Source organism: Lepus europaeus, chromosome 17 (genome assembly GCF_033115175.1).
Source record: "Lepus europaeus isolate LE1 chromosome 17, mLepTim1.pri, whole genome shotgun sequence".
NCBI classification, from domain to species: domain Eukaryota; kingdom Metazoa; phylum Chordata; class Mammalia; order Lagomorpha; family Leporidae; genus Lepus; species Lepus europaeus.
In genome coordinates this window covers 15,806,252-15,831,169 of record NC_084843.1, presented here as the reverse complement: position 1 = coordinate 15,831,169, position 24,918 = coordinate 15,806,252, and the positions used below count along the sequence as shown (strand labels likewise).

The 24,918-nt window shown below is 42.8% G+C and overlaps 1 protein-coding gene across 1 annotated transcript in view; it reads left to right on the top strand.

Moving 5' to 3' along the window:
• The window catches only part of TDRD1 (tudor domain containing 1), a 38,954-nt gene extending 17,527 nt beyond the window's left edge, over nt 1-21,427 (top strand). Inside the window, exons 10-24 of the mRNA XM_062215195.1 lie at nt 170-256; nt 4,603-4,770; nt 4,892-4,999; nt 5,790-5,960; nt 7,103-7,345; nt 7,694-7,831; nt 10,839-10,949; nt 12,041-12,211; nt 14,130-14,405; nt 14,912-15,031; nt 15,820-15,936; nt 19,445-19,612; nt 20,406-20,633; nt 21,206-21,252; nt 21,335-21,427. Coding sequence (XP_062071179.1) covers nt 170-256; nt 4,603-4,770; nt 4,892-4,999; nt 5,790-5,960; nt 7,103-7,345; nt 7,694-7,831; nt 10,839-10,949; nt 12,041-12,211; nt 14,130-14,405; nt 14,912-15,031; nt 15,820-15,936; nt 19,445-19,612; nt 20,406-20,633; nt 21,206-21,252; nt 21,335-21,427 — 2,246 coding nt within the window. The remainder of the gene's footprint in view (nt 1-169; nt 257-4,602; nt 4,771-4,891; nt 5,000-5,789; nt 5,961-7,102; nt 7,346-7,693; nt 7,832-10,838; nt 10,950-12,040; nt 12,212-14,129; nt 14,406-14,911; nt 15,032-15,819; nt 15,937-19,444; nt 19,613-20,405; nt 20,634-21,205; nt 21,253-21,334) is intronic.
• The last annotated feature ends 3,491 nt before the right edge of the window (nt 21,428-24,918 follow it).

The window sequence follows — 24,918 nt, the reverse complement described above, 5'->3', positions numbered from 1 at the left end:
TGGCCCCATCCCAGTTTTTACATGTAGGCATTCCAAATTATTATTCCCATGGAAACTGAGCTACTGAAACATAGCTATGACCTTATTTGTGTGATTGATTTCTTATGCTTTTCCTATAATGCTTTGTATCCCATCTCAGTGGAGATATGTTTTCTTTAACACTTCTTAGGAAAACTCTTAGACCAGGTGCTTGTAGAAATGGGATATGGCCTGAAACCCCAAGGACAGAATTCTAAGAAGCCAAGTGCAGATCAAAGTGAGTATACAAATTAATACTGAACAATATAGTGACTTCAGTTATTGAAGAGTATCTTCTCTAGGAGCCAAGAGCACAGCCACCGCTCTGTGAAGACTTGATGGTAACGATGACTTGTCTGTTTACTTTGTCAGAAATGGTGCTTTTCATTCACTAATTTTTCTTTCTCTCAGTCTTCCCTACCTTTTCTACTTACCGGTTTTCCAGACTACTCATTGACAAGGTAGTTATGAAGTATTTAATTTTTTTTAAGATTTATTTTATTTTATTTGAAAGGCAGAGTTACAGAGAGGCAGAGAGACAGAAAGGTCTTCTATCTGCTGGTTCGCTCCCCAGATGGCCACAATGGCTGGAGCTGCGCCAATCCAAAGCCAGGAGCCAGGATCTTCTTCCAGGTTTCCCACACGGGTAAAGGGCCCAAGGACTTGGGCCATCTTCCACTGCTCTCCCAGGCCATAGCAGAGAGCTGGATCAGAAAAGGAACAGCCAGGACTTGAACTGGCCCCCATGTGGGATGCCGGCATTGCAGGTGGCGGCTTTACCTGCTATGCCACAGTGCAACCCCATGAAGTATTGAATTTCATAACAATTTAAGCTGAGGGCTTGTTTGCTCACATTGTGCAGTTTATCTTCCTTCCTTCCTTGGGAGTTTTTCCAGTAAGCAATACATCTCTAAAGCTCTGTTCTAGTAAGGGTGAGGTTTCTTCTTGTCCACTTTTGTGTGTGATTTTTTTTTTTTTTTTTTGCTTTTAGCTTCAGAAGACAACCAACAAATTTTGCCATAAGCATTTTGTTTTTAAAGATTTATTTGAAAATCAGAGTTAGAAATATCTTCTACCTGCTGATTTACTCCCCAAATGGCTGCAATGATCCTGGCTGAGCCAGGCCAAAGCCAAGAGCTTCTTCTGGGTCTCCCACTCCACTTGAGTGTGGGGGCCCAAACATTTGGGCCATCTTCTGCTGCTTTCCCAGGCTCACTAACAGGGAGCTGGATTGGAAGCAGAGCAGCTGGGACTAGAACTGGTGCTCTGACATGGGATGTCAGCATCACAAGTGACAGTTTAACCTGATGTACCACAACCTAGCCCTTGTCATCAGTATTTTATTTTCTCATCACCTTGTCCAGTATGTTTTTTGTTTAAGATTTATTTATTTTAAAGGTAGAGTTTCTACAGAGAGAGGGAGACATGGAGAGAGAGCTTCCATCTGCTGGTTCACTCCCCTGATGGCCACAATGGCTGGAGCTGGGCCAGTCTGAAGCCAGGAGCCAGGAGCTTCCTTCTAGTCTTCCATCCATATGGGTACAGGGGCCCAAGGACCTAGGCCATCCTCAATTGCTTTCCCAGGCACACAGGCAGGGAATGGAGTAGCTGGGTCTCGAACCTGCACTCATATGGGATGCCAGTGTCACAGGCGGTGGCTTTACCTGTTCGTCACAGAGCCAATCCCAATCAAGTGTATTGTTTTTATAATCTATTTCTGTTTTACTTTGCTCCTTTACCAATTACGTTAGTTGTAGGCCAAATCCATTTTCTTTTTGCTCATTTATCCCAGGTGATGCTAGATTGATTGGTTGGACACATCCTATTGCAGTAGCAGACTTGACTCGCCCTCAGATCTACTTTCTCCCTCACTTCCCATTCCTTTCCCTGTCTTACTGGTTTACAGTTCCTTATTTATTTTTTCCCAAATATCTCTTGTGCATGTATTTTCCCCCTACTACCATTTCCTTGGTTCATGAGTCCTCCTCATTGATGGACAACTGAAACAGCCTTCTGATGTTACCTTTTTTTCTCCTGTGAGCACCTCCTGTGTGACGGCTCTGCTGAAAAGCTTTGCCCCACAGGAGAAAAGCAAACAGTGAATGGCCTAGTAGCACTGGTTATGGTTGGAACCCCAAGTTTTCAGAATAAGGAAAGATAGATAAACCAGGGGACCAAGACATAGGGCAAGAAGCCATGATGGGAAAGGTGAGAAAACAAGGCAGAAAAACATGCAAGCGGCAGGAGAGTAAATGCCTCCAGGAGAGGAAGTCTTCAGTGTATCAGATGTTGCAGAGGATCCAGGGGAAGGAGCAAGGACATCCAGCGATGGCCGTCTGTTTCACTAGGTGCTGTGGGTACCTCCAGGAAGGTCACTCTGCTGAGGTCAGAACAAATAAAGACTGGAAGTTAGGAAAAATTGGAGGAAGCAGTGGAACCTTGCTAAGCCTAGCTGTGACTGTCTGACAGTCAGATTGGTGGCTTCTCTTCTGTCCCTCTGTGATCCTGGCAGCAGAGCAAGCCTCTAGTGACCGAGTGATACCACATGATAGTGCTGCACCTGTGCTCCCTCCTCCTGCGGGGCCCTGCGTCCCAGCTGTGTCTGCCTCTTGACTGTGCACCCCTCTCTACAGGCCTCCCTCCTCCTGTAATGTTTACCACATTGTAACTTCTGACCTGAGTGTCTTCTGTCCCTTACAAGATCTGGCCTACGAGCAAAGACCATAGTCTGTTACCACTGCTTAGCATGGCATCTGACATAGGTAGGTGCTCAGTCTAGAATGTAAAAAGCAGCAAAAGTCTTTGGAGGATCTTCTTTGGAAGGTGGACTCCTGTGACTGAGAGAGACCATTGAGATTACCCACTTAGACCTGGAGGAACAGGTGCTGACAGGTACAGGGGGTTGCCCTGGGATGCCAGGGGACATAGAACCAGGATCTAAGTCGCCTGACTCCAGTGCAGTGCTCCTTCCCGGTGAAAGGGCGGTGGTGGCTCATCGGTCTTGTTGTTCTTTTCCTTTCACCTCTCCCTTACTTACGTGTTGGCTTTTACTTGACCGCAGTTCTATCTGAATAGTATCTTATCCTTCATTCCTTAAAGCAGTAGGTTTTCTTTGTCTTTCTGGATTCTAGTAAGTTGGTGCCATGGTATGTCTCTCTAATTTTGACCTTAAAAACATGCTGTGGGGCTGGCTCTGTGCCGTGGCGGGTAAAGCTGCCGCCTGCGGTGCCGGCATCTCATATGGGTGCCGGTTTGAGTCCCCGCTGCTCCACTTCTGATCCAGCCCTCTGCTGTTGCCTGGGAAAGCAGTGGAAGATGGGCCAAGTCTTGGGGCCCTGCTCCCACGTCAGAGACCTGGAAGAAGTTCCTGGCTCCTTGCTTTGGATGGACGCAACTCTGGCCATTGTGATTTGGGGTGTGAACCAGAAGATGGAAGACACTCCCCCACCCCCCCATCTTTCAAATAAAGAAATCTTACAATACAAAAAAATGCTGTATCCCTGGGAACTTGGGGTTTTGTCGGCCATGAACTTCTGTGAGTTTTCTTATGTTCTGAGCTGTTTCCCATTGTGCTTGACCCCTCGCCTTCAGACTGTACATGAACCCTGATTTTTTTCTGCTTTCCTTGTAACTTGTATTGGTTGTTCCTTTTTTAATTGTCTAGTGAATTTTTATTGGACTTACAATTAAGCTTATAACTTTATCATAGTGAATTACTTCCTACGAGGTTTATCATTTTACTGTAGAATGGCTTCTAATCTGATGTGCTTTTGTGTAAGTATCAGGAGAAATAGTTATCCCAAAACTCTTAGAGGTTAAGATTCTGTTATAGGACTTGTTCATTACATATGAATTTGTTTTTTGTGCTGCTGATTTTCTTTCCTGGGTCCAGTCTGGCTTTTTGGTAGTGCAGAAAACTGTATTGTAAACATCTTTCACTTAGAAGAAGAAACCCCATGGGCTCTGATTGCTGTGTTCCAAAGGCTTTGCTCAGCCGTAGTCATATATATATATATATATATATATATATATATATTTTTTTTTTTTTTTTTTTTTTGGAAAGGCAGAGTTGGAGATATACAGAGAGAGAGGCCTTCCGTCTGCTGGTTCACTCCCCAAAGTGGCCACAACAGCTAGGACTGTGCCATGCTGAAGCCAGGATCCCGGAGCTTCTTCAGGGTCTCCCATGTTGGTGCAGGGGCCCAAGCACTTGGGCCATCTTCTGTTTTCCCAGGTGTATTAGCAGGGAGCTGGATTGGCAGTAGAGCAGCCAGGCCTCAAAAACCCTGCACCCACATGGGAGACCCTGAAGAAGCTCCGGGATCCTGGCTTCAGCATGGCACAGTTCCAGCTGTTGTGGCCACTTTGGGGAGTGAACCAGCAGACGGAAGACCTCTCTCTCTGTATATCTCCAACTCTGCCTTTCCAAAAAAAACCCCATATGGAATGCCAGCATCATAGGCAGCAGCTTAACCTGCTATACCACAACACTTGCCCCCATGTTCTTACAAAATAGAGTATGCATAACTTGAAAATTTTACTTTTAAAGATACCAAAGTGCTTATTTTTCCATGTTCTGATAAGGTGATCCTGAAGATGTTGGAAAAATGACAGCTGAAAACAAAATTGTTGTTGACAGAAGTGACCTGATTCCAAAAGTGCTAACCTTGAATGTAGGTGATGAATTCTGTGGTGTGGTTGCCCACATTCAAACGCCAGAAGACTTCTTTTGCCAGCAACTGCAAAGTGGTCGTAAGTAAATTTTCCTGACTTGTCTTATGAAGATGCTATACTTGGAGAGACTGAATATGCAGAAACGGAGATGAAGACAGGTGTGTATTCATTTTCTTTAAGATGTGGTCTGTATCTACAGATAAGCTTGCCGGACTTCAGGCGTCTCTTAGTGAGTACTGTGGCCAAGTGTCTCGGCGCTCTGATTTTTATCCAACCATCGGCGATATATGTTGTGCTCAGTTCTCAGGTAAGGAAAGAGTGTCGCTGGATTTTCTACTCAGAGCTGAGAAAAAATAATTGAAGTGAAACCTGGTGTGCAGGGAATAACTCCATTTGACTCTTGAGTATTACAGTGTACCTATTACTTTTGTGTCAAAAGACCAGTCATCCTAAATATAAGGGTATAAGGAATGGGGGTGGCAAAGGAGAACTTTAGAATTTGGACACCAGTATGAATAATTCTGTTTCTGTAAATGCTGTGTGTGAATGTGGAACCTCCTGGTTCATGTCTTTATCAGGTTTTTGGGTTTTTATTTATAATAGCAGGAGGGCCTGGCAGCACAGAGCTATTGTAGCTGCACAAGTCTTACCTTGTGATAACCAGGTTCTTTTACTTTCTGCTAAAGAGAGGTTCAAGAGTAAGTTTCCAGTAAACAGATTACTTGACTGGTGGAATCTGGTTGGTGCGTATTGCCTGGTGTTCTAAAATTGGCTCTGCTTGCTTGCAGCTGGTTCATGTATTGATCAAAACCTTGGGGTCACATGATCAGGATGTATTCTCTGTGCTAATGAGCTGTCTGCTGGAGAGACGAGGCATATAAATTAATAATGACAACCTATGACATAATTACCATAGTAAGCCTTTAACGAAGCTTAGGTTTTGGGAGTTGGAGTCTTCTGATAAGGAAAAGTAGCAGTGCTTAGTAAATACGCTGCTGGGTAAAGCTTGACGTTCTCTGAGGGAGTAAAATCTCTCAGGCAGGAAAAGTTGTTTGTGTTCATGTTGGAAAATCATTTGCAGTTGTCTCCATTTTCAGAGGATGACCAGTGGTACCGTGCCACTGTCCTGGCTTACGCTTCTGAAGATTCCGTACTGGTTGGCTATGTGGATTATGGAAACTTTGAAATCCTTAGTTTGACGAGACTCTGTCCCATCGTCCCAAAGTTGCTGGAATTGCCAATGCAAGCTATAAAGTGTGTACTGGCAGGTATGACACTTGAGTGATCCCTATAATCTTAAAACACTAAAACCTTACAGATGAAAAATGCAAGAAGAGACATGAAGGAGAAACTCGCTTGTCAGAACCATAAAAACATTATGATCCTGTACTTAGGAATTACTGTGTATGCAGTCTGTCCCACCAGGATCGGGGGTCTTTCCATGTCATTTAATGGGCTTCAGCCGCCTCATTCACTTGCACTGCAGTGTAACTAAGTGTCCAATATCAGAGGTGTATTTCCAGGCCTTGGCCGATAGCAGAGCTCTTTCAGTCATTGCAAAATGTAGTTAAACTGAAAATATATTCCCTTAGGTTGTGCTCCCTGGTGGAATGGGAATGCCAGTCATCTTTTCATGTTTCTGATGCATATTGTACACTGACCTCCAAAGAAGGGGTTAACTGATCTGTACACCCACCACAAAAGTAGGAGGGCCCGAGTTCCTCCACGCATTCATGTGCCAGAAAGGTCTGTCTGTACTGTTTCATCTTGGTCCGTTCTGATCAGCTGAAGACATTTCAGCTGGCTTCATTCCCAGCGAGGCTGAACATGCTGATATAAGTTAGTTGGCTCTTGTATTTTTTGAACTGACTTAAGCATAAGTACATTGTACATTCTCTTTCAGTATTGATTAGTAAGTGCTACAAATATCTCATGTATTAATGCAGGGAACCAATATTTCATCCTGGATTGTTTCATATTTTTGCTCATGATTTTCTTCACTGAACTTTAATTTATAATTTGGGTATACAGTTCAGTGACTTTTATCATAAATGCACTTAGGAGTACAGTGATGACTCTTTAAGTATCTTATGACGTTTCCGTCCCCTGGTGAGATACGTGTGCCTGTTTGCTGTTCATCCCTGCTCCCCAGGCAGTGGCTAGTCTGTTTGCTGACACAATAGACCTGCCTTTCTGGACATCTCAAATCAGTGGGATTAGGATTTGTTTTATGCAGAGGAATGGAGGCTTCGTAGGCTTTTTCTTGGTTAATTTTGCCTTTGTTTTCATGTTGAAGAAATCCTCCTCAGGTGTTTACCATAGCTTTCTCAAGTTTAACTTTGTGGAAGTTGGGAGCTACGTTTCTAAATGCTTGCTCTAAGAATCCTCTTCTTGCTGTTTTACTTGTCAGGTGTAAAGCCATCATTAGGAATTTGGACTCCAGAAGCTGTTTGTCTCATGAAGAAAATGGTGCAGAACAAAATGATCACGGTGAGAGTGGTGGGCAAGCTGGAAACCAGTTCCCTGGTGGAGCTGATAGATAAATCCGGGACATCCAACGTCAGCATCGGCAAAGTCCTCGTGCACGCCGGCCTTGCCACCGAGGAGTGCGGAGCCCTGACGGACAAACCTGGTGACGGGAAAGAAGCCGGCGGTGAGTGAAATGTTCGCGCTGGGGTCCTGAGGGGCCCGTGCTGTGCGGCTTCTCCCCTTTCAGAACCGCTGCAGAGTGCTTTGTCTTCTCAACTGAGCATTCATCTAAATACAGGCTAAGAGTTTGACCACGGAGACCTTCATTGTCTTATGCATCACTGGCTGTTGAACCAGAAGTGTAAAATTGAAATTCGGTGTGATAATAATGACTGTTAAGATTAACTTTCCTGTAAAGCCACTCAATGTCAGTGGAAAATTCCTCAGCAGCCCACCAGTGCCTGCCACGTGCTCCCCGCCCCCCACCCTGCTCTGTGCATTTTTTTTTGGAAGTACTTGTTTCTTTCCACAGTTCCCCTGGGTGTAGAAGGAAAAGTAAGCGCGCTGTCATGGACATGGGTCGAACTTGCTGCTGACCAAACCTTAGATGTTATGGTCTGTATGATATACAGCCCTGGAGAATTCTATTGCCATGTGTTTAAAGATGATGGTAAGTTACCCTGTTTCTGTTTACAACTACACTGGCATAGATAAGACCTCCAGATGAGTCTGGTCCTTATCCTGGTCCTTCTCCCAAGAAGCACCAGGTGGTATTTGTGTTTCCAAGGAAGATTGGGTTAAACTTAGTTGATTTTTGTCTCTTACGCGATCTGTTTAAGCCAGCTTAATTTTTTTTACTGAGTAAGAAATTTAATAAATGAAAAGCAAAAAGACCCTCATTTAGTGGAAATACAGACAATGGCTATAAATGGTAATTGAAGGGAAAAATGACTATTTCACCCATATACAGTAAATTTTAAAGAAATTGCAGAGCATTAAACTGTAGTAGTTCCTAACCATTTGTTGGACAAAGGTATAAGAGTTTTACAAAACTATATTTGGAGCAATACTGAGACACACAGACATTTCTTTATTTTTTTCTCTTTTTTGTTTTTTACATTTTAGTTCCTGCATAGAAGGGACTTGTCTTTCTGGGTCTGGCTTATTTTACCAACATGATGTCCTCCAGTTGGATCCATTTTGCTCCAAATAAGCGAGCCTAGATCTCATAGAATGCCTCCTGAATTCATTTGTGAGAATGAAATTTAATTGTCTTACTGAAGTATAACACGCATGTGTACATACATACAGATGAATACTTCATTAGGAAGGCAGCATAATCAGTTACCACAGTCAGCATCGTCTATCCAACCTCTGGGTCAAGGAATAAAACATTACTGGGGCTGGTGCTGTGGTGTAGCGGGTAAAGCCACCGCCTGCAGATGCCAACATCCCATATGGACACCAGTTCAAGTCCTGGCTGCTCCATTTCCGATCCAGCTCTCTGCTATGGCCTGAGAAAGCAGTAGAAGATGGCCCAAGTCCTTGGGCCCCTGCAACCATGTAGGGGACCTGGAAGAAGTTCCTGGGTGGCCATTTGGGTAGTGAACCATCACATGGAAACTCGCTTGATCTCTCTCTCTCTCTCTCTCTCTCTCTCTCTCTCTCTCTCTCTCTCTCTTTCTGCCTCTCTATAACTCTGCCTTTCAAATAAAATAAATATTAAAAAAAAGAAAGCATTACTAGTATCCCACAATTTCCCTCATGTCTCCTCCTATAGTTGGTGAAAGTAACCCCAACCCTACCTTCTGAAGGCATCAATTACTTTTCCTTGGTTTTGAACTTGATATAAACAGGATCCCTCCAGATGTCCTCCTTTGTGCTTCAGGTTTTTTTTTTTTTTAGTCATTTAAGGGGCTGGCGCTGTGGCATAGTGGGTAAGGCCACCACCTGTGGTGCCGGCATCCCATATGGGTGCCGGTTCACATCCTGACTGCCCCACTTCCTTTCCACCTCTCTGCTATGGCCTGGGAAGGCAGTAGAAGATGGCCCAGGACCTTGGGCTCCTGCACCCACATGGGAGACCTAGAGGAGGCTCCTGGCTCCTGGCCCCTGGCTTCAGATCGGCGCAGCTCTGACTGTTGGAGCCAATTGGGGAGTGAACCAGCAGATGGAAGACCTCTCTCTCTCTCTGTTCTCCTTCTCTCTTTGTATAACTCTGACTTTCAAGTAAATAAGTAAATCTTTAAAAAATTATTTAAAATATTGAAAAAGTGAGATTAATCTTCCATCTGCTGGTTCATTCCCTAAATGGTCACAACAGCTGGAACTTGGTCAGCTTGAAGCCAGGAGCCAGAAACTCCATCGGGCTCTCCCATGTAGGTGCAGGGGCCCAAGTAGTTGGGCCATGCTGTGTTGCTTCCCAGGCACATCAGCAGGCAGCTGGATTGAAAGTGGAGCAGTTTATAGGATTTGGGCATCCCAGGTTGGGGCTGAATGTGGCATCCCACAATGCCAGCTCCCTGACTTCCCTCCCCTGAGCTCCCCCGACCTGTGAGTGTAGATGTAGCTTGTTCTGTTGCTGCATACTGTTACATATGGTAGGCGTGTTCTGTGATTTATTATTCCTTTGTACCACTGGACATTTGGCTCGTTTCCAGTTTGAAGCTAAGGAGAAGGTGCATGTGTACATACATTTCCATTGTGTCCTTATCCAGGAATACAATTACTGGGTCAGGAGGAGTTGTGTGTGTATTTTAGCATCAGTTAATGGATGCCAGTTCCCAAAGTGGTTATGACAGTTGTTGCTTTGGGACTTGCAGTTGCTCCACATCCTGCTGTGCCATTTCAGTGCTCTGCCTCGCCACACTGCTGCCCACCAAGTGGTGTTTGGCTGCCTGATTCTGCAGTTCTGCCTTTTACCTTGGAGCGGTTTCTTCCTCCTGGAATACCCTCTCCTTTCTCTCAAATGTGTTGCACTTTGGATTTCTCTATGAAACCTCCAGCACACAGAGCTCACAAGCTCCCTGAATCTCTTCAGCGTATGTTATCTGTGCCCTCTGTTTAGTAATTCTATTTACTCTTCCAGGATATCCTTTATCTGACTTTCTCAACATGCGTGCGTGCCGCCACCGTCTTGTCCACTTGCAGAGCTCGCGCTCTGGTATATTGGCGATAATGTGTAGCTTGTCTCTGTGCCAGTAAACTGCTGGCTTTAGAATTATTGAGAGTATTAATCACGAATGACTTATTTGTCCAGTAACTTTTTAAAAAATTGATTTTGAGAGAATCAGAAAGAGCTCTCGTCCACTGGTTTATTCCTGAAATACCTTCGATGGCTGAGGCCCAAGCTGGGAACTGGGAACACCGTCCAGATCTCCCCTGTGGGAGGCAGGAACCCAGTGACTTGGGCCATTTCAGTTGCCTCTCAGGTTCCACGTTGATGGGAAGCTGGAGTCGGGTGCTGGGAGACAAACCTGAGCACTCTGTTCTGGGACACGGTGTCTCTCTCTTCCCTTTTTTTTTGGGGGGGGGGGGTAAGGAAAAGCATTTAGTTGACTAAATAGTTTGGTGATATACCTGCGATTTTTATGATTGAAACATTTTCTGTCGTCTTAGGAAAATCTACACTCTGTATTTATTTTTTAAGTTAAATGTGCGTATGTATTTATTTTCAGCCTTACAGAAACTCAGCGATTTGAACAAATCACTTGCAGAATATTGCCAGCAGAAGTTGCATAATGGTTTTAAGGCAGAAATAGGGCAACCTTGTTGTGCTTTTTTTGGAGGTAAGTTGTAGTTGGTGTAATTGTGACTGTTAGAACCTTTGGTTTCTTGACATTCAACCCTTATTTTGAGCTTGTATTTTTCTTCTCCATACTCAAACATGTATTTTTCACAGCCAGAATTAAGTGAATGCTTAAGATGTAACAAGGAGCCTCCAGGTGACTTATTTTTTTGCATGGTTAAGCATTATTTTAATGCTTTGCTTTCTAGAAATTCCAGTAATATTAAAATGTTAGCTAGTGGAAGAGTTCACTTCGGGTTCATTGTTTATTCTGGACCCCTTGTGCATGTTTAATTTGAAAGTGTTTGAGACATCTTTACTGCAAATAGTTTTTTTTTTTTTACTATGTTTTATATCATCAAATAACAAGTAATACAGTCTTAAGCCAATTTAAGCCATAATACTCTAAGTTGGAGTATGCTAAGTCTTGAAGGCTAACAAGTATGTTCAGGTTCTTTAAGTTTTACCTTAACCTTCACATTCTGTTTGTTGGATAGGTTATGAATGAAATCATTAATTTATATTAGGTCTAAATGTTTGGTACAGTAAAAATTTTGGATACACTGTAAAAAATGGGTTTTGAGAAGTCTTAACCTAGGAATTTCTGAATGAAAAAACTAACCTGGTTGTGTGAGTGTAGGGTCAGTGGCGTGGAGTATGGAATGCCCCCTGCCCAAACTGAGAGGAATCTGAGAAATAAAGGAGCTGGCTCCACGCAGAACCCGGGGGCAGGCAGGCTAGATCTTGCTGAGCAAGGCTTACTTTATTCTGCCCAGAATGGCAGGAGAGGCAAAGTTGTACACTTTCCTACGGCATAAGGGAGCCGGGGATTGGAACCCTGCACTTTGGGAGTAGTCTTTTAGGCATCTTGCTGGGCTGGCCCACTTTATGGGAGACGGGTGGCTGCATTTAGACTCTGGCTGCACAGTGCGCCAGTGAGACTAACAGGGAGCGAGATGTCAGATGGCGTCACCATGGTTTGCTGTCAGACTCGAGGAGAGAGCAGGTTTATTAGCTGCTTTAGATAGAGAATATCTTTTTCAAGATAAGGATTTCGCATGTCCCAAGTCCCCAACTTTCTGTTAAATCTAGGTGATGGCAATTGGTACCGTGCTTTAGTCAAGGAAATCTTACCTAATGGAAACATTAAAGTACATTTTGTGGATTACGGAAACACCGAAGAAGTTACTGCAGATGAATTGCAAATGATATCGTCAACATTTTTACAACTTCCATTCCAGGGGATAAAGTGCTGGCTAGTAGGTATGAGACAGAGTATGATATTTTCTGATTCTTAAGGTATATAATCTATTAAGTATCAGTGTCTGTGGATGTAAACATTTTGTGTGAGTTAAAAGATCCTACTTCATATTGTGAAACTTAGAGATGCATTTTCTTGAGGACGTTGGTCAAAATGCCCCCAGTAGTTGGTACTGGAGTAGCTGCTTTTCTGTAATGCCGGGAAGACAGACTGACAGGACTCCTGAAGGCATTTCACGGCTTCCTTAAGGACATGAACTACTCATTCCTCCTGACTTAACAGTGTTACTTCCAGTAATTTATTCCAAAAAGACCTGGGATTTGTGCCAAGATTAGCTGCAAGGAAATTCATGACACCCTGCTGTCAGTAGCTGAGGCACCTGAGCGGCTGTCCTGTAGGATTGGTTGGTGATGAGCTGCATCATTCGTGGGTGATGGTAATCCCCATTTCACAGGGGTGCTGTGAGGACTGCATGTATGTTTAGGACAGAATCTGGCACCCAGAGTTCTGTTTGTTGGGTGTTACTTCACAGTCATCAAAATGATGTCAAATGAGTGCTATTGATAGAATACTTGGTCATTATTTCAGCGGTGAAAACAAGAGATGCAGGAGTACCACTGTGACTTAGAACAGACTGCAGAGCCAACTCTGCTACCCACCTGCTGAGAGATGTTGAGGCGAATTGTCTCAGTTTTCCTCATCAGAACACTAGTGCTGTCCTCAAGTGTTGAGAGAGCACGTGTACGGGTGTGCATGTACTGCTGCTTGCACATGGAGATTATGGAAGTTTGGATTCCAGAATCTTAACAGTAGTCATATCAGGAAACAGCATTGCTTTGCTCATCTACTGTCCTCCTACTTACTTTGCAGTCAGTGTGAGATTATTGTTCTTCATTACTATGTTCATGTCAGTGTTTCCCAACATCTGACCCCCAAACTTAGAGTATAAGCATGGGAATTCTTAAAACATGCATTTTCTGGCCAGCGCCGCAGCTCACTAGGCTAATCCTCCTGTGGCGCCGGCACACCGGGTTCTAGTCCTGGTCGGGGCGCCGGATTCTGTCCTTGTTGCCCCTATTCCAGGCCAGCTCTCTGCCATGGCCCGGGAGTGCAGTGGAGGATGGCCCAAGTGCTTGGGCCCTGCACCCCATGGGAGACCAGGAGAAGCACCTGGCTCCTGGCTTCGGATCAGTGCGGTGTGCCAGCCACAGCGCGCCGGCTGCGGCGGCCATTGGAGGGTGAACCAACAGCAAAGGAAGACTTTTGTCTCTGTCTCTCTCTCTCACTGTCCACTCTGCCTGTCAAAAAAATAAATAAAATAAAATAAATAAAACATGCATTTTCTCAGGGCCCCCCACCCCTACCACCAAATTAGAAACTCCGAGGTAGGCCCTGAGATCTGTTTTCCAACAAACCTCTAGGTGATCTGGGTGCACGCTTCAAGCTTGAGAATCGCTGCTGAGAAAATAAAGGTGTCAGCCAAAATGACCCAGGGAAAGACATTCTTGCTGAAGTAATTTAAAATGACATTTTGAAATTGTTCACAAAAATGAAAGTGTATCATTTGGCATCTTTCACTAGCATAATTGGTAATTCATCATTGTGTGTGTAACAGAATATGGTGGCACAGTGTAAAAGAAATACTCCTTTATTTTTGACTATTGAAAAAATGCTGGGTACCGATGAGAGTTGCGGGGAAGGTGAAGGAAAGATTCGCCACCCCAAAACCCTAGAGTTATTAGCAAATGCACAGTCTGTACTGTGGGCATGGAGGATGTTGATGTGTAATTGAGGAAGGAGAAAAGATTTCTCAAAATTGCCGACTCGGGTGGTAAACTTGGCAAAGGACTCAGTCCTGATTATTGGAGCAAAAAGCAGCTTGTGCTTAGAATTCTTTCTGATGCTATTCTTATTTTCCAGATGTACAGCCTAGAAATGAACATTGGACTAAAGAAGCCATAACAAGATTTCAGATGTGTGTAGCAGGGATAAAACTCCAAGCCAGAGTGGTTGAAATCACTGAAAACGGGGTGGGAATTGAACTCACTGATCTTTCCACTTCTTATCCCAAAATAATTAGTGATGTTCTTATTGGTGAACATCTGGTTTTAAAAGCTGGTTCACCTCATAAAGACCTGCCAAATAACCAACCTGTTAATGAACATAGCTCTGACGATGACACCCAGGGGCTTCAAGGTAATGTTTTTAAACCATTTATTTGATATTTAAATTTATTATCTTTTTTGCTTTTATAGGCTTTGAAAATTTACCTATCCTAAATAACAAAAATTTCCTGTAGACATATGCTTTGTGGACGTAGGTTAATAATAAGTTATCAAAATTATTATAATGTGATCATTATCTTATTGAACAAACGTTATACTTTTTTTTAATTATCAGGTAAATGCTCATCATACAAATGGGTATTGCTTAAAATTTAATTAAATTTTAAGATTTATACTAAATACACTACTGAAATGGACATGTACTATGAGAATGAAATCATTCAAGTACTCTCATTATAGACCAAACTTTTTTGGAACACAAAATTCCTCAGGTGGAATTGATTCTTTCATGAATTCCTGTTTTCATTTTGGAAAGATAGGAATGCTGAGAATCAGGAGCTGATGACCAAATTAGGTAGATATAATCCTGGGAAGAAGAGTACACACCTTGTCTGTTTCACCTGTGTTTGTTTTCAGCTGTCTCTTCAGGTGAGCAGTGGAAGACGATAGAATTGCCAATTAATAAAACTATACAAGCGAATGTATTAGAAATCATAAGCCCTAGTTTGTTTTATGCTATTCCAAATGAGATGCCAGGTAAGAAACCAAAGCTGGAGACATGTTTATGTTCTTTTATTCTGTGTTGATAAAAGTGCTTGTTTTGAACTTCTTAAAAAGTGAGGGGAAGTGGAGGAAACTGGTGGGTTTTTTTTTTTGTTTGTTTGTTTTTTGTCACTCACTATTTTGAGGAAGAATGGCTCATAATGACCAAGGCAAATGTAGTTACAAAAACATAGCTGTGGGTCTGGCGCTGTGGCTAGCATGTAAAGCTACTGCCTGTGACACTTGCAACCCCTGTGGGTGCTGGTTCGAATCCTGACTGCCCCACTTCTGACCCAGCTCTCTGCTAATGGCCTGGGAAAGCAGAGGAAGATGGCCCAAGTGCTTTGGCCCCTGCTCCCACATGGAGTCCCAGATGAAGCTCCTAGCTTTGGCCTGGCCCAGCCCTGGTCATTGCAGCCATTTGAGGAGTGAACCAGCAGATGGAAGACCTCTGTCTCTCTGTAACTCTGACTTTTAAACACATAAACAAATATTTTGTGTACTTTTCAGTATTTTTTAAAAATAATTGTAAAACTGACCTCAGCGGGTTTTTCCTGGATTGAGCGTAGTACAAAGATGCTGATGAAGAAAGTAGCCCTCAGAGGCTTCCTTCATGCCCCTCCCAGCATGGCTAAGGGTAACCAGGAGCAGGTGCATTTCTGTGTATTTAAAAGTAGAATGTACAATGATTACAGGGCTTTTGGATGGGTGAGTCTGAACTTCTGTGTTGTTGATGGTGGTACTGGGAATATTTCACAGAGGAGTGCTTCTGTCTCTTTCAGAAAACCAGGGGAAGCTGTGCAACCTGACAGCTGAATTGTTAGAATATTGCAATGCCCAGAAGAGTCTGCCATCCTACACACCAAGAGTGGGAGATGCTTGCTGTGCCAGATACACAAGTAAGGTTCTTTCAGGCAAAATGTTAAGAGGAAATTATTGAGTCTGCTGCATTTTACATGAGATTTTATAGATTTTGTTACTACATGTATATTTCATTTGATAGAGATTAAAGAAGGCAATGTTGTGGCTCTAATTTATATGTTGGGGTCAATCAGCTTTTTTAGATTTTTTTTTTAAGATACACTTAGTGGGGCCAGTGCCATGTTGCAATAGGTTAATCCTCCACGGACTGTGGCACTGGCATCCCATATGGGCGCTGGTTCTGGTCCCGGTTGCTCTTCCAGTCCAGCTCTCTGTTGTGGCTTGGGAAAGCAGTAGAAGATGGCCCATGTCCTTGGGCCCCTGCACCCATGTGGAAGACCCGGAAGAAGCTCCTGGCTTCAGATTGGTGCAGCTCCAGCCGTTGTGGCCATTTGGAGAGTGAACCAACGGAAGGAAGACCTTTCTCTCTGTCTCTTCCTCTCACTGTAACTCTCTCTACCTCTCAAATAATTAAATAAAAAAAAATTTTTTTAAAAAGATTTACTTAGTTATTTGTAAGGTAGAGTGATGAGAGCGAGAGGAGAGAGAATCTTCTATCTCCTGGTTCGTTCTCCAAATGGCCATAACAGCCAGGTCTGGGTCAGGCCAGAGCCAAGCACCAAAAATTTCATCCTGGTGTCTCATGTGATGGCGAGGGCCCAAGTACCTGAACCATCTTCCACCACCTTCCCAGGTGCATTAGCACAAACCTGAATCAAAGGCAGCTCGGATTTGAACCTGGCACTCTGAAAGGGGATGCCAGCGTTGCAACTGGTGGCTTAACCTGCTGCACCATAGTGCTGGCTGCATAGGTTAATTTTAGGCAAAGATTTAGGTAGATTTACACAAATCTCTCAGTACTTACAGGTAACCATCTCTGGATAACCATACTTTTTATGGTGGGTCAATAACATTGCATTTGTAAGTGGAGAGAGCGAATAATTTATAGTGCTCTATATGTGAGTGTATTAACAAGAGAAGTAAGTGCCTCAGGGAGTCAGACTTGTTCATTCAAGTGTACTTTATTCTCCCCTTTAATATTTCATGTTGGCAAGTTTCCTTTGCTAATGTAAGTAACACGTGCCATGAATATTCTGGTTTGCCTCCAGAACTGAGGTGCAGAGGGACTGGATCCAGGTCATATGGCTGCTTCAGGGTCTACCAAGGGTCTGGTTGCAGGCTGAGACTGGAGTTGTGGATAGGCATGGCTCCTGCTAGTCCCTGGTTAGGTGAGGCTGCTGGCAGGATGGTGGCCAACAGGGCTGCTTTTGGTCAGTATCCAGGACCAAAGTCGTGGTAGAATCTGCCCCAAGGGACTTGGGCCTGCCCTCTCAAAGCAGCCCTCCTCAGTCCTGAGCTCCCTGGTGGTTTCTGAGCCACTTATGTGGATCCCGATGCTCTTCGATTGGTGGATGGCTGCCAACGTGTCCTTTCTGTGGGGGATACAAGCTGGGGACTTGTCCTCCACCATCTGGCTGGTGTCACTGCCTAGCTTTGTTTTTCTTTGACAACTGGGTCCACCCTATCTTCCCAGTTAGAAGTCCTACTTTTTGGTTAGAGCAGTACTGCATTGCTTTATCAGGATTACACAAGCAGTGCTCACCACAAGCCATGTGGTCCACTATGCTATTTCTCTTTGCCACCTGCATTGTAGGTAGGGTTCTGGGTGCTTTCACTAATCTTCTGATGTTCTGCCACATGTAAATTTTGTTTGTGAACTGGGTCTCTGTTGGAAGCATCTTCAGTCTTCTGACCTGGTCCTGTCCGGCTGCTTGGCCTGATCAGCCTCAGGATTTGGTCAACACTTGCCACCCCCATTGTTTCCTGAATGTCTCTGCTGCTTCATCTAGCAAGATTCCACCTCCCTCTGCTTTCTGGAACCCTTTCTTACTTTTTGGTTGACTCCAGTATTTGGGTAGATCCTACCCACCAGAAGCTGAAAAATGGTGCACAGAAGACAAATTTTCTCTTGTCTACCACACTTGAAAAGGTTTTTTTCCTAATAATTAATAGGTTCCTTTTACAGTTTGGAAGGCATTGGTTTTATTGTGTTTCAGCTGTGGGTATTTCTGGTCAAGAGATAGATGTCACCTCCCAAATCTGTACATAGATACTTTGCTTTTTCCTCCCGTTTCTGGAACTGTTAATATCTTCTTTGTCCAGTGATTGGAAGTTCATGATGTGACTTAGTCTGGGGGTTTTCTTTCCACCCTTGTGGACCCTGAAGTCTAGGAACTCCTGCTTGCTTGGCAGAAATTTTCCTGAACCGATGCTTTTATTCTCTTATGTTTCCTGTTCTCTTGTAGGAGTTCCAGAGCTTCTCATGTTGTGGTTGAACTCTTGTGCTCAATGGCCTATTCTCCCTTTCACCTTTTTGTTGCAGTTTTTAAGAGATTTCCTCAGTTTCATCTTACTGAAGTTTTTATATCTGATGTATTTTCAGTTCCAATAGTCCCCTCCCCCCCCCCCCCCCGGCCGCCTTTTTTTTTTTTTGCTTTTGTGTGTGTGCTTCTGTGAGGGATGAAGAATCACATTTGTTCTGAGTTCTCATCTTCTGTTTCCTGGTCCAGCTTTGCTGCTTGGTGTTCTCTGTCATGGTAGGGGCTTTCTTCTGCTCCTTGGTGATGCATTGCTGGTCACATATTCAAGGTGAGGCACTCGGGGTAATTGGGGCAGGGCTTGTCCACTGGTGACCTTCAGTGCATGGTGATCTGGCCCTGCCAGTCCATGGGAACTCCCAGGGACAACTCCATGCTTGGCCCCTGCCAGGGAGTGGGTGTGGATGGAGCCTGGCTGACCAAGCTGTGGTGAATACATCCTCCTGTGCTCAGCCTTGCCTTCCTCAGTCCACGGCCTCCGCCCATTCTCTCTGGAGAGAGGGCCTCTGGTCTTTTGTCCTTGGTTTGGAGTAGTTACCTGGAAAGAGGAAAGGCTTAGTTTTAGCTTTATTAAATATATGAACATGAAGTTCACCATTTTCCTTGGCAACTTTGAAAATATGTGTGTTTATGAACTCAAGTGTATTTGGGTGTTTTGGGAGGTAACTCTGCTTCCTTTACCTAGTCCTCATTTCCAGCTCTATCTTTACTCCTACTTTGAGAGCACCAGTTATTGAAGCTTGGGGATTGGAATTTGAAATGCAAGCTTAGCTTTGGCTTACTCACTGCCAGCTTTGTTGGTGCCACCTTGACTGCAAATCATTTCCATTTGAGTATCTGCTTTCCAGCTTCCAGTGCTGTTTTGTCGTTTTCTCTTGTTCTCCATTCTTGTGGTTTTATGCCTTTAAAAACAACAACAGCAACAACAACAACAAAAAACCTGTCACTGCTTTTTGGTAGGATTTGGAAGAACTAGAGGTGACTGCTTGGACTTCACCTGGACTTCAGCCACCAACCTTTCCATGAATGTATAAGTGGTATGACTATGAATAACTCTTACTAAGGGGTTGTTGACTGTGACTTACCTGAGGTCGCGTTCTGTTTTCAGGTGATGATTTCTGGTACCGTGCAGTTGTTCTGGGGACGTCAGACACTGATGTGAGAGTGCTGTATGCAGACTATGGAAATATTGAAACCCTGCCTCTTTCCAGAGTGCAGCCAATCACCGCCAGCCACCTGGAGCTTCCTTTCCAGATTATTAGGTGTTCACTTGAAGGTAGACTATTAAGTCACTTTCCAGTTTGGGTGTCCTTGGAATTTTTTTCTCTATTTTTCATAGCCCACAGTTTGAATTAAATAGATATTTCAAGTAACTGCCCAGATTTCTAAATATCAAGTAACATTTCCAAAGAAATTCCATGTCCTTCATTCTTTAGTTCTCATGGAAACTGTGTTCCAGTCAATCTGTTTCACAGGTTGGTTTCAGAGTGGCAGGCTTCAGGGACTCTGTTTTGTCCCAGGTTACAATGCTAGTATTGAATGGCGGAGCCAGGATAGGAATTGTGGTCTTTGACATCTCCTTAGGTCTTCCTGTGCTTTATGACATCTCTCTTGAGGGATTACAGGCATCCAAATGACAAATTTTTGGCTGCCTTACTATGCATGCCAGATCTGCATATATTCAAGTCTTAATTGGAATTTGCATAAAGTTAACTGAAATACATAAAGTAGCCCTTTAATGTTACTTCCAATTTCTCAGAGGCCCTGGCAGCTATTACACGAATGGCCTCATGGTCTGTTTTTTCTTGGACTCAGAGTTGGAAAATTGTCTTTAATTGCTTGCTGTTGTGCCATATAGACCTGCATTAGTGCATGGCACCTTATAAGTGGTCAATAGATATGCATTCAATAAGTTCTTTTACATTTGCAGCAGTAGGACATCAGAACATACCCAAATGCAGAGAAAGTCAGTATGCCTTTTGCTGGTTGTCATTTGGTAATTTATCCAGTTACTCTGTTTTGTAAAGGCACTTGAAGACTCTCATTCTTCTTCTTCTTTTTTTTTCTAGGTCTAATGGAATTTAATGGAAGCTGTTCTCAATTAGTGATAGAGCTGTTAAAAAATTTCATCTTGAATCAGAATGTAATGCTTTTTGTGAAAGGAATTACTAAGAATGTCCATACAGTGTCAGTTGAGAAATGTTCGGAGAATGGTACTGTCAGTGTAGCTAATAAGCTGGTGATGTATGGTCTGGCAAAAAATGTCACGTCTAAAAAGCCAAGTGCTTTCAATAAAGGTATTGTTTCAAGTGAAATTAATGGCAGGTGTAAGTGTCAAGAATAAGTAGAGAATCAGTGTAGTCGGCCTGATCTTTCCCTGTGGGCTCCCCTCCCTTTCTCTCCCTTAACAAACCCAGGGGCTGGGATTGGGTCCCTGTTGCTACCTCAGAGGAACCCTCTTGGAGGCGGCAGTCATTGCAGACCAGATACCCTTAGATCAGGCCAGCAGCACTGAGAAGTCCTGCTGTTGGAGCTTTAGAGATGTCGAGTGTCCCACATGTACCTTACTTCCAGTTCAGTTTTGATCTTGATGAAAATGAGAAGACTTCATGAAAATTTGAGATTGAATCTTCCTGGTAGTTCCTAAGAACTACCCTCAACCAAAAAGAAAGTTCCTGTATATGACAGGCAGCCGTGGAGATGTGGTACAACCCAACCACAGCAATAGACAAAACATCAAAGCCCAAAGTTAATCAAGTTCTTTGTAGTTGGAGCCATGCATGAGAGGCAGATCTGTTTATGTTCACTCTTAGGTTTTCCTTGTTATGTGTGTTGAATGTTCTCAAATGGCTTTCGTGTTTTCTTTTAGAAAAGACACACAGGATGAATTGCTGCTGCACAGAATTACAGAAACAAGTGAGTAAAATGTTCCTTTAAGTGAGGTTATCCTCTTAATATTTTTAGAGACTATATTGTACTATTTCTTATTCACCTGTAGGTTGAAAAACATGAACAGATTCTTCTCTTCCTCTTAAACAATCCTACCAATCAAAACAAGATTTTTGAAATGAAAAAGCTGTTAAAAAGTTAAGTAAGTTAAATTTGTTTTTGGTGCTTTCGTATTGGTCAATAGGACATCTCTAGTGTTGTCGGGATAGAGCTAATGGAGAGGAACCCATTGTAAAGCCTTATCTTGTGAGAGGATGGCCTGAGGTTTGGTGGTGAGCTGTTTGGCTGTCTTCCCAGCTTTGGGTCTGATGGTTTTCCTTTGACACTGCTAAGTTCCAAAGCTGTGAATAGCCTTCCCTTGTTGTTTGAGAACATTCGTGTTACTGATAACGTGGAGACACTTTTGGATAAAGGGTGGTCAAGCTCAGGCTCAACTTCTTTGGATCTGGATTTGAAATTTACTGAAATCTGTTTTGTACATCACTATGAATATGTGTTGTCACTTGCTGTAAAGAGGACACACAGGATTTGGAAACCATACTTTTTTGGCTGTGATGATTTCAGTGTTTAAAGAATACTGGAGGATCCTGAACCAATAGTTCTCCTATTTTTACTGCCTAGGGTCCTTTGTTCTAAGGTGGCCCTCAGAAATTAATCTGTGACCCTTAGCTAATTAGAACTTCTGATCAAAGTGAAGCGGTCCTTCTTAGCACTGTGAGTCCACACAGTTGCAGCCAGTAGCAGAGGAGTTTTGATTGGCTTCACTTGTGCACGTTTGTTGGCACTGTAGTTTGTGTTAAACACCTGGAGATTGCGCAGGAGCCCGTCTTGCTCTTTGTGAAACTCCTGTGAATGTGCTGACCCTTAAGTAGAAACCAGCTGCGTTCAGACCTATTTCCCACGGGATAATGTACTGGGGTTTTTGTTTTTGAGACATTACAGTTAAATTCTAAGCTAACATTAATGCAAGATCGACAGTTTTGGTTCTCGTGATTTATTTTCTTTACAAATTTGGGGTCATTTTAATAAATGCTGATGTCTGCTGCAATTACAGCTTTCATTTCCTTCTAATGCATTAAGTTTTAGTACTGTGTTTCATGTGCTAGTGTTCAGAATCTTAAAGTTAATGGTAATTTAAATTTCATGTATTAAGGACCATGCAATGACATGGACTTCTAGAATTTAGCCCTAGCACCAAATCATATTTTATTAAGTTGGTTAACTTGTATGTGCTTTGTTCTTTTTATTTATGTACTGGTCTTTTTTTCATAAGGCCACTGAGAGTGCTTATACAATTAAAAGATGAAACCCATGTTTTGTATTCCTAGATAGATTAAAAATAGGGCTTATAAGTGTTTCCAGTGGAACTGGCTTTTCTCCTACTTTGGGATTGAATATATAATTTACATTTGAATATAGAATCATACCTTTTATCTGAGAAGTGCTTTATTGACAAAGCACTTTTACATCTAGTTACATAGTTGACCTTCTAGTACCCTTGATGAGGAAGTAGACCCCAGTTTGCATTCCAGGAAGCTGAATATCAGGGAATTCACATGTCTGCCCAGGACCACTCAGGCAGCCTGGAACCAGGTCTTTGCATTTAAAGCCAGGTTCTCTCTCCTGCCCTGTGTTGCCACCTGCATGTTACGCTACAGAGTGTTTGCAGATTATATCAGTTCTATAGGGTATGAAACAAGGGGATTGTATTATTAGATAAAAATTACATATGTGGTTGCTCACGCATATTCCTTTCATTGCGGTGAGAGAAAAGCTGAATACCCTGGCCTTTCAATGACCCTTCCTAAAATGTGTCTAAAACTGGAAGGATTTCATTATTTCTGGAGAAATCTGTCTTAATTGTACATTGCTGTAGCAGGAATGCTTTGGGATTGACAACATAAAATTCTGTATGTTGCTCAAAAGTGGTAAGAGATTGTTCTGATGGTCATTTTTGCTGTATTTGAAGGAGATGCAAAGAGCTGTATTTCATTTTTGAAGGAGATTATAAGCTAGAATTAACATAGAATACTGTTGTAGTTATTTTTTAATTGAAAGATCTGACTTAATATCCGTTAAAAGTAAGTATTTGGTTGGCTTACATGTAAAGTAGAAATTAACCATGGTGATTGAGTTTTTAACTTCTCTTTCAGAAGCGGTCTCTCTTGGAGATAAACACTTAATGAGGAATAAACAGTGAAGGCCAGACTCAGGAGAGAAAGTGTGGCATCTTTAGTTTTGTTTATTGGAACTTTTTCTTTGACTATTTTTCTTTAATGATCTTTTATGTGTCCATTTTTGTTTGCCTACCATTCTATTAGATTGGTTAGGTTTTTTTTGTGTTTTTTTTTTGTTTGTTTTTCCTCTGAGTGCTTCCTAAATAAGCATTGCGTTAAAAAGTTCATGGGAATACTGGGAAGAGAGCCATGGGGCCTTGGTCCTGTATCATTTTATTACTTCAGGAACTGAAGAACATACAACTTCATGTTCTGGATAATTCTACCTGGTGACTACGGGAGATTTATTATTTTCTGTACATTTGAACTATTTCCTAGTAAAATGCTCCCTGCACTCCCATCATCTGCTTCTTGCACGTAATGAAGGTTCTTTGGTTTCTTGCTCCTTTGCTGTTTGCTCTTCTCTTGTCTGCTCTGAAGTCATCAGCCTGCTTCCCTCCCGCGTTTGCTGGATGCTTTTCTGACCCTTGAGCGTCCTGCAGCTCAACTGGGAAAGGACTTTCCTTTCTGCCCCTGCCACCCATATCCTGTCAAGTGTGCAGCTGGAGAGATTCTCACTCTCCACAGAAGTTACTGTTCTCTGAGAACAAATACAGTTACTGAAGTCTAAAATGCTAAGTTAGATAGAGAATATGTTTTCTTGAAGCACATAAGGTAATTTTTAGTTCTCCTCCACCCAAACACGTGCAGATTGTGGGCCAGCTGACTTTGCAGTCGGCAGCTTCTCCGTGATGTGACACTTGATGACAGCCTGAGAAGACGTCCTCCACCAACTCAGAGCAGTCACTTAAAAGGCTCCCCCCCCCCCCCAAACTGGTAATGTGTATAAGCTAATTTGTGAGGTTAAATGGTTTTTTTCTTCATGTAAAAGTTGTTCAAACATGGATGTGCTTCTACATAGATGAAAGTTTAGGCGGCTTTGCTCAATAAAATCCTTCTCACTTGTCAACCAGCTCACCCTGTGTTCTCATTGCCCACGTATTACCAACTTCGCTTCTCCCTGCTGGGAGCACTAGATACTTGGTTTGCTCACGCTGTCTTCCATTCCAACCACAATGGACCTAAAAGCAACAACTATGGAATCACAAAATTAGTCTTTTAAGGAGGATCAGGAAACACATCAACACAAATAGTGCATAAAAGTTTATTTCTTCAAATTCTAGTGTTTGATCAAATGCTACTAAAAATGTTAACAGAAACGGTTTTGATTAAAAGTTTAATATTTGCTGATACAGCTATTTTCCTTGTTCCCAAAAATTACACTAAGGTCTATATTGGACTAGTCTCAACAGATTAGATATGGGTTAAATATATCCTGTATTAATTCAAAATACCAGACTAGTCTAGGTCTTATTTCTGAGTACGTTTAAGTTTCCTGTTTTCTAAAATTTATTTA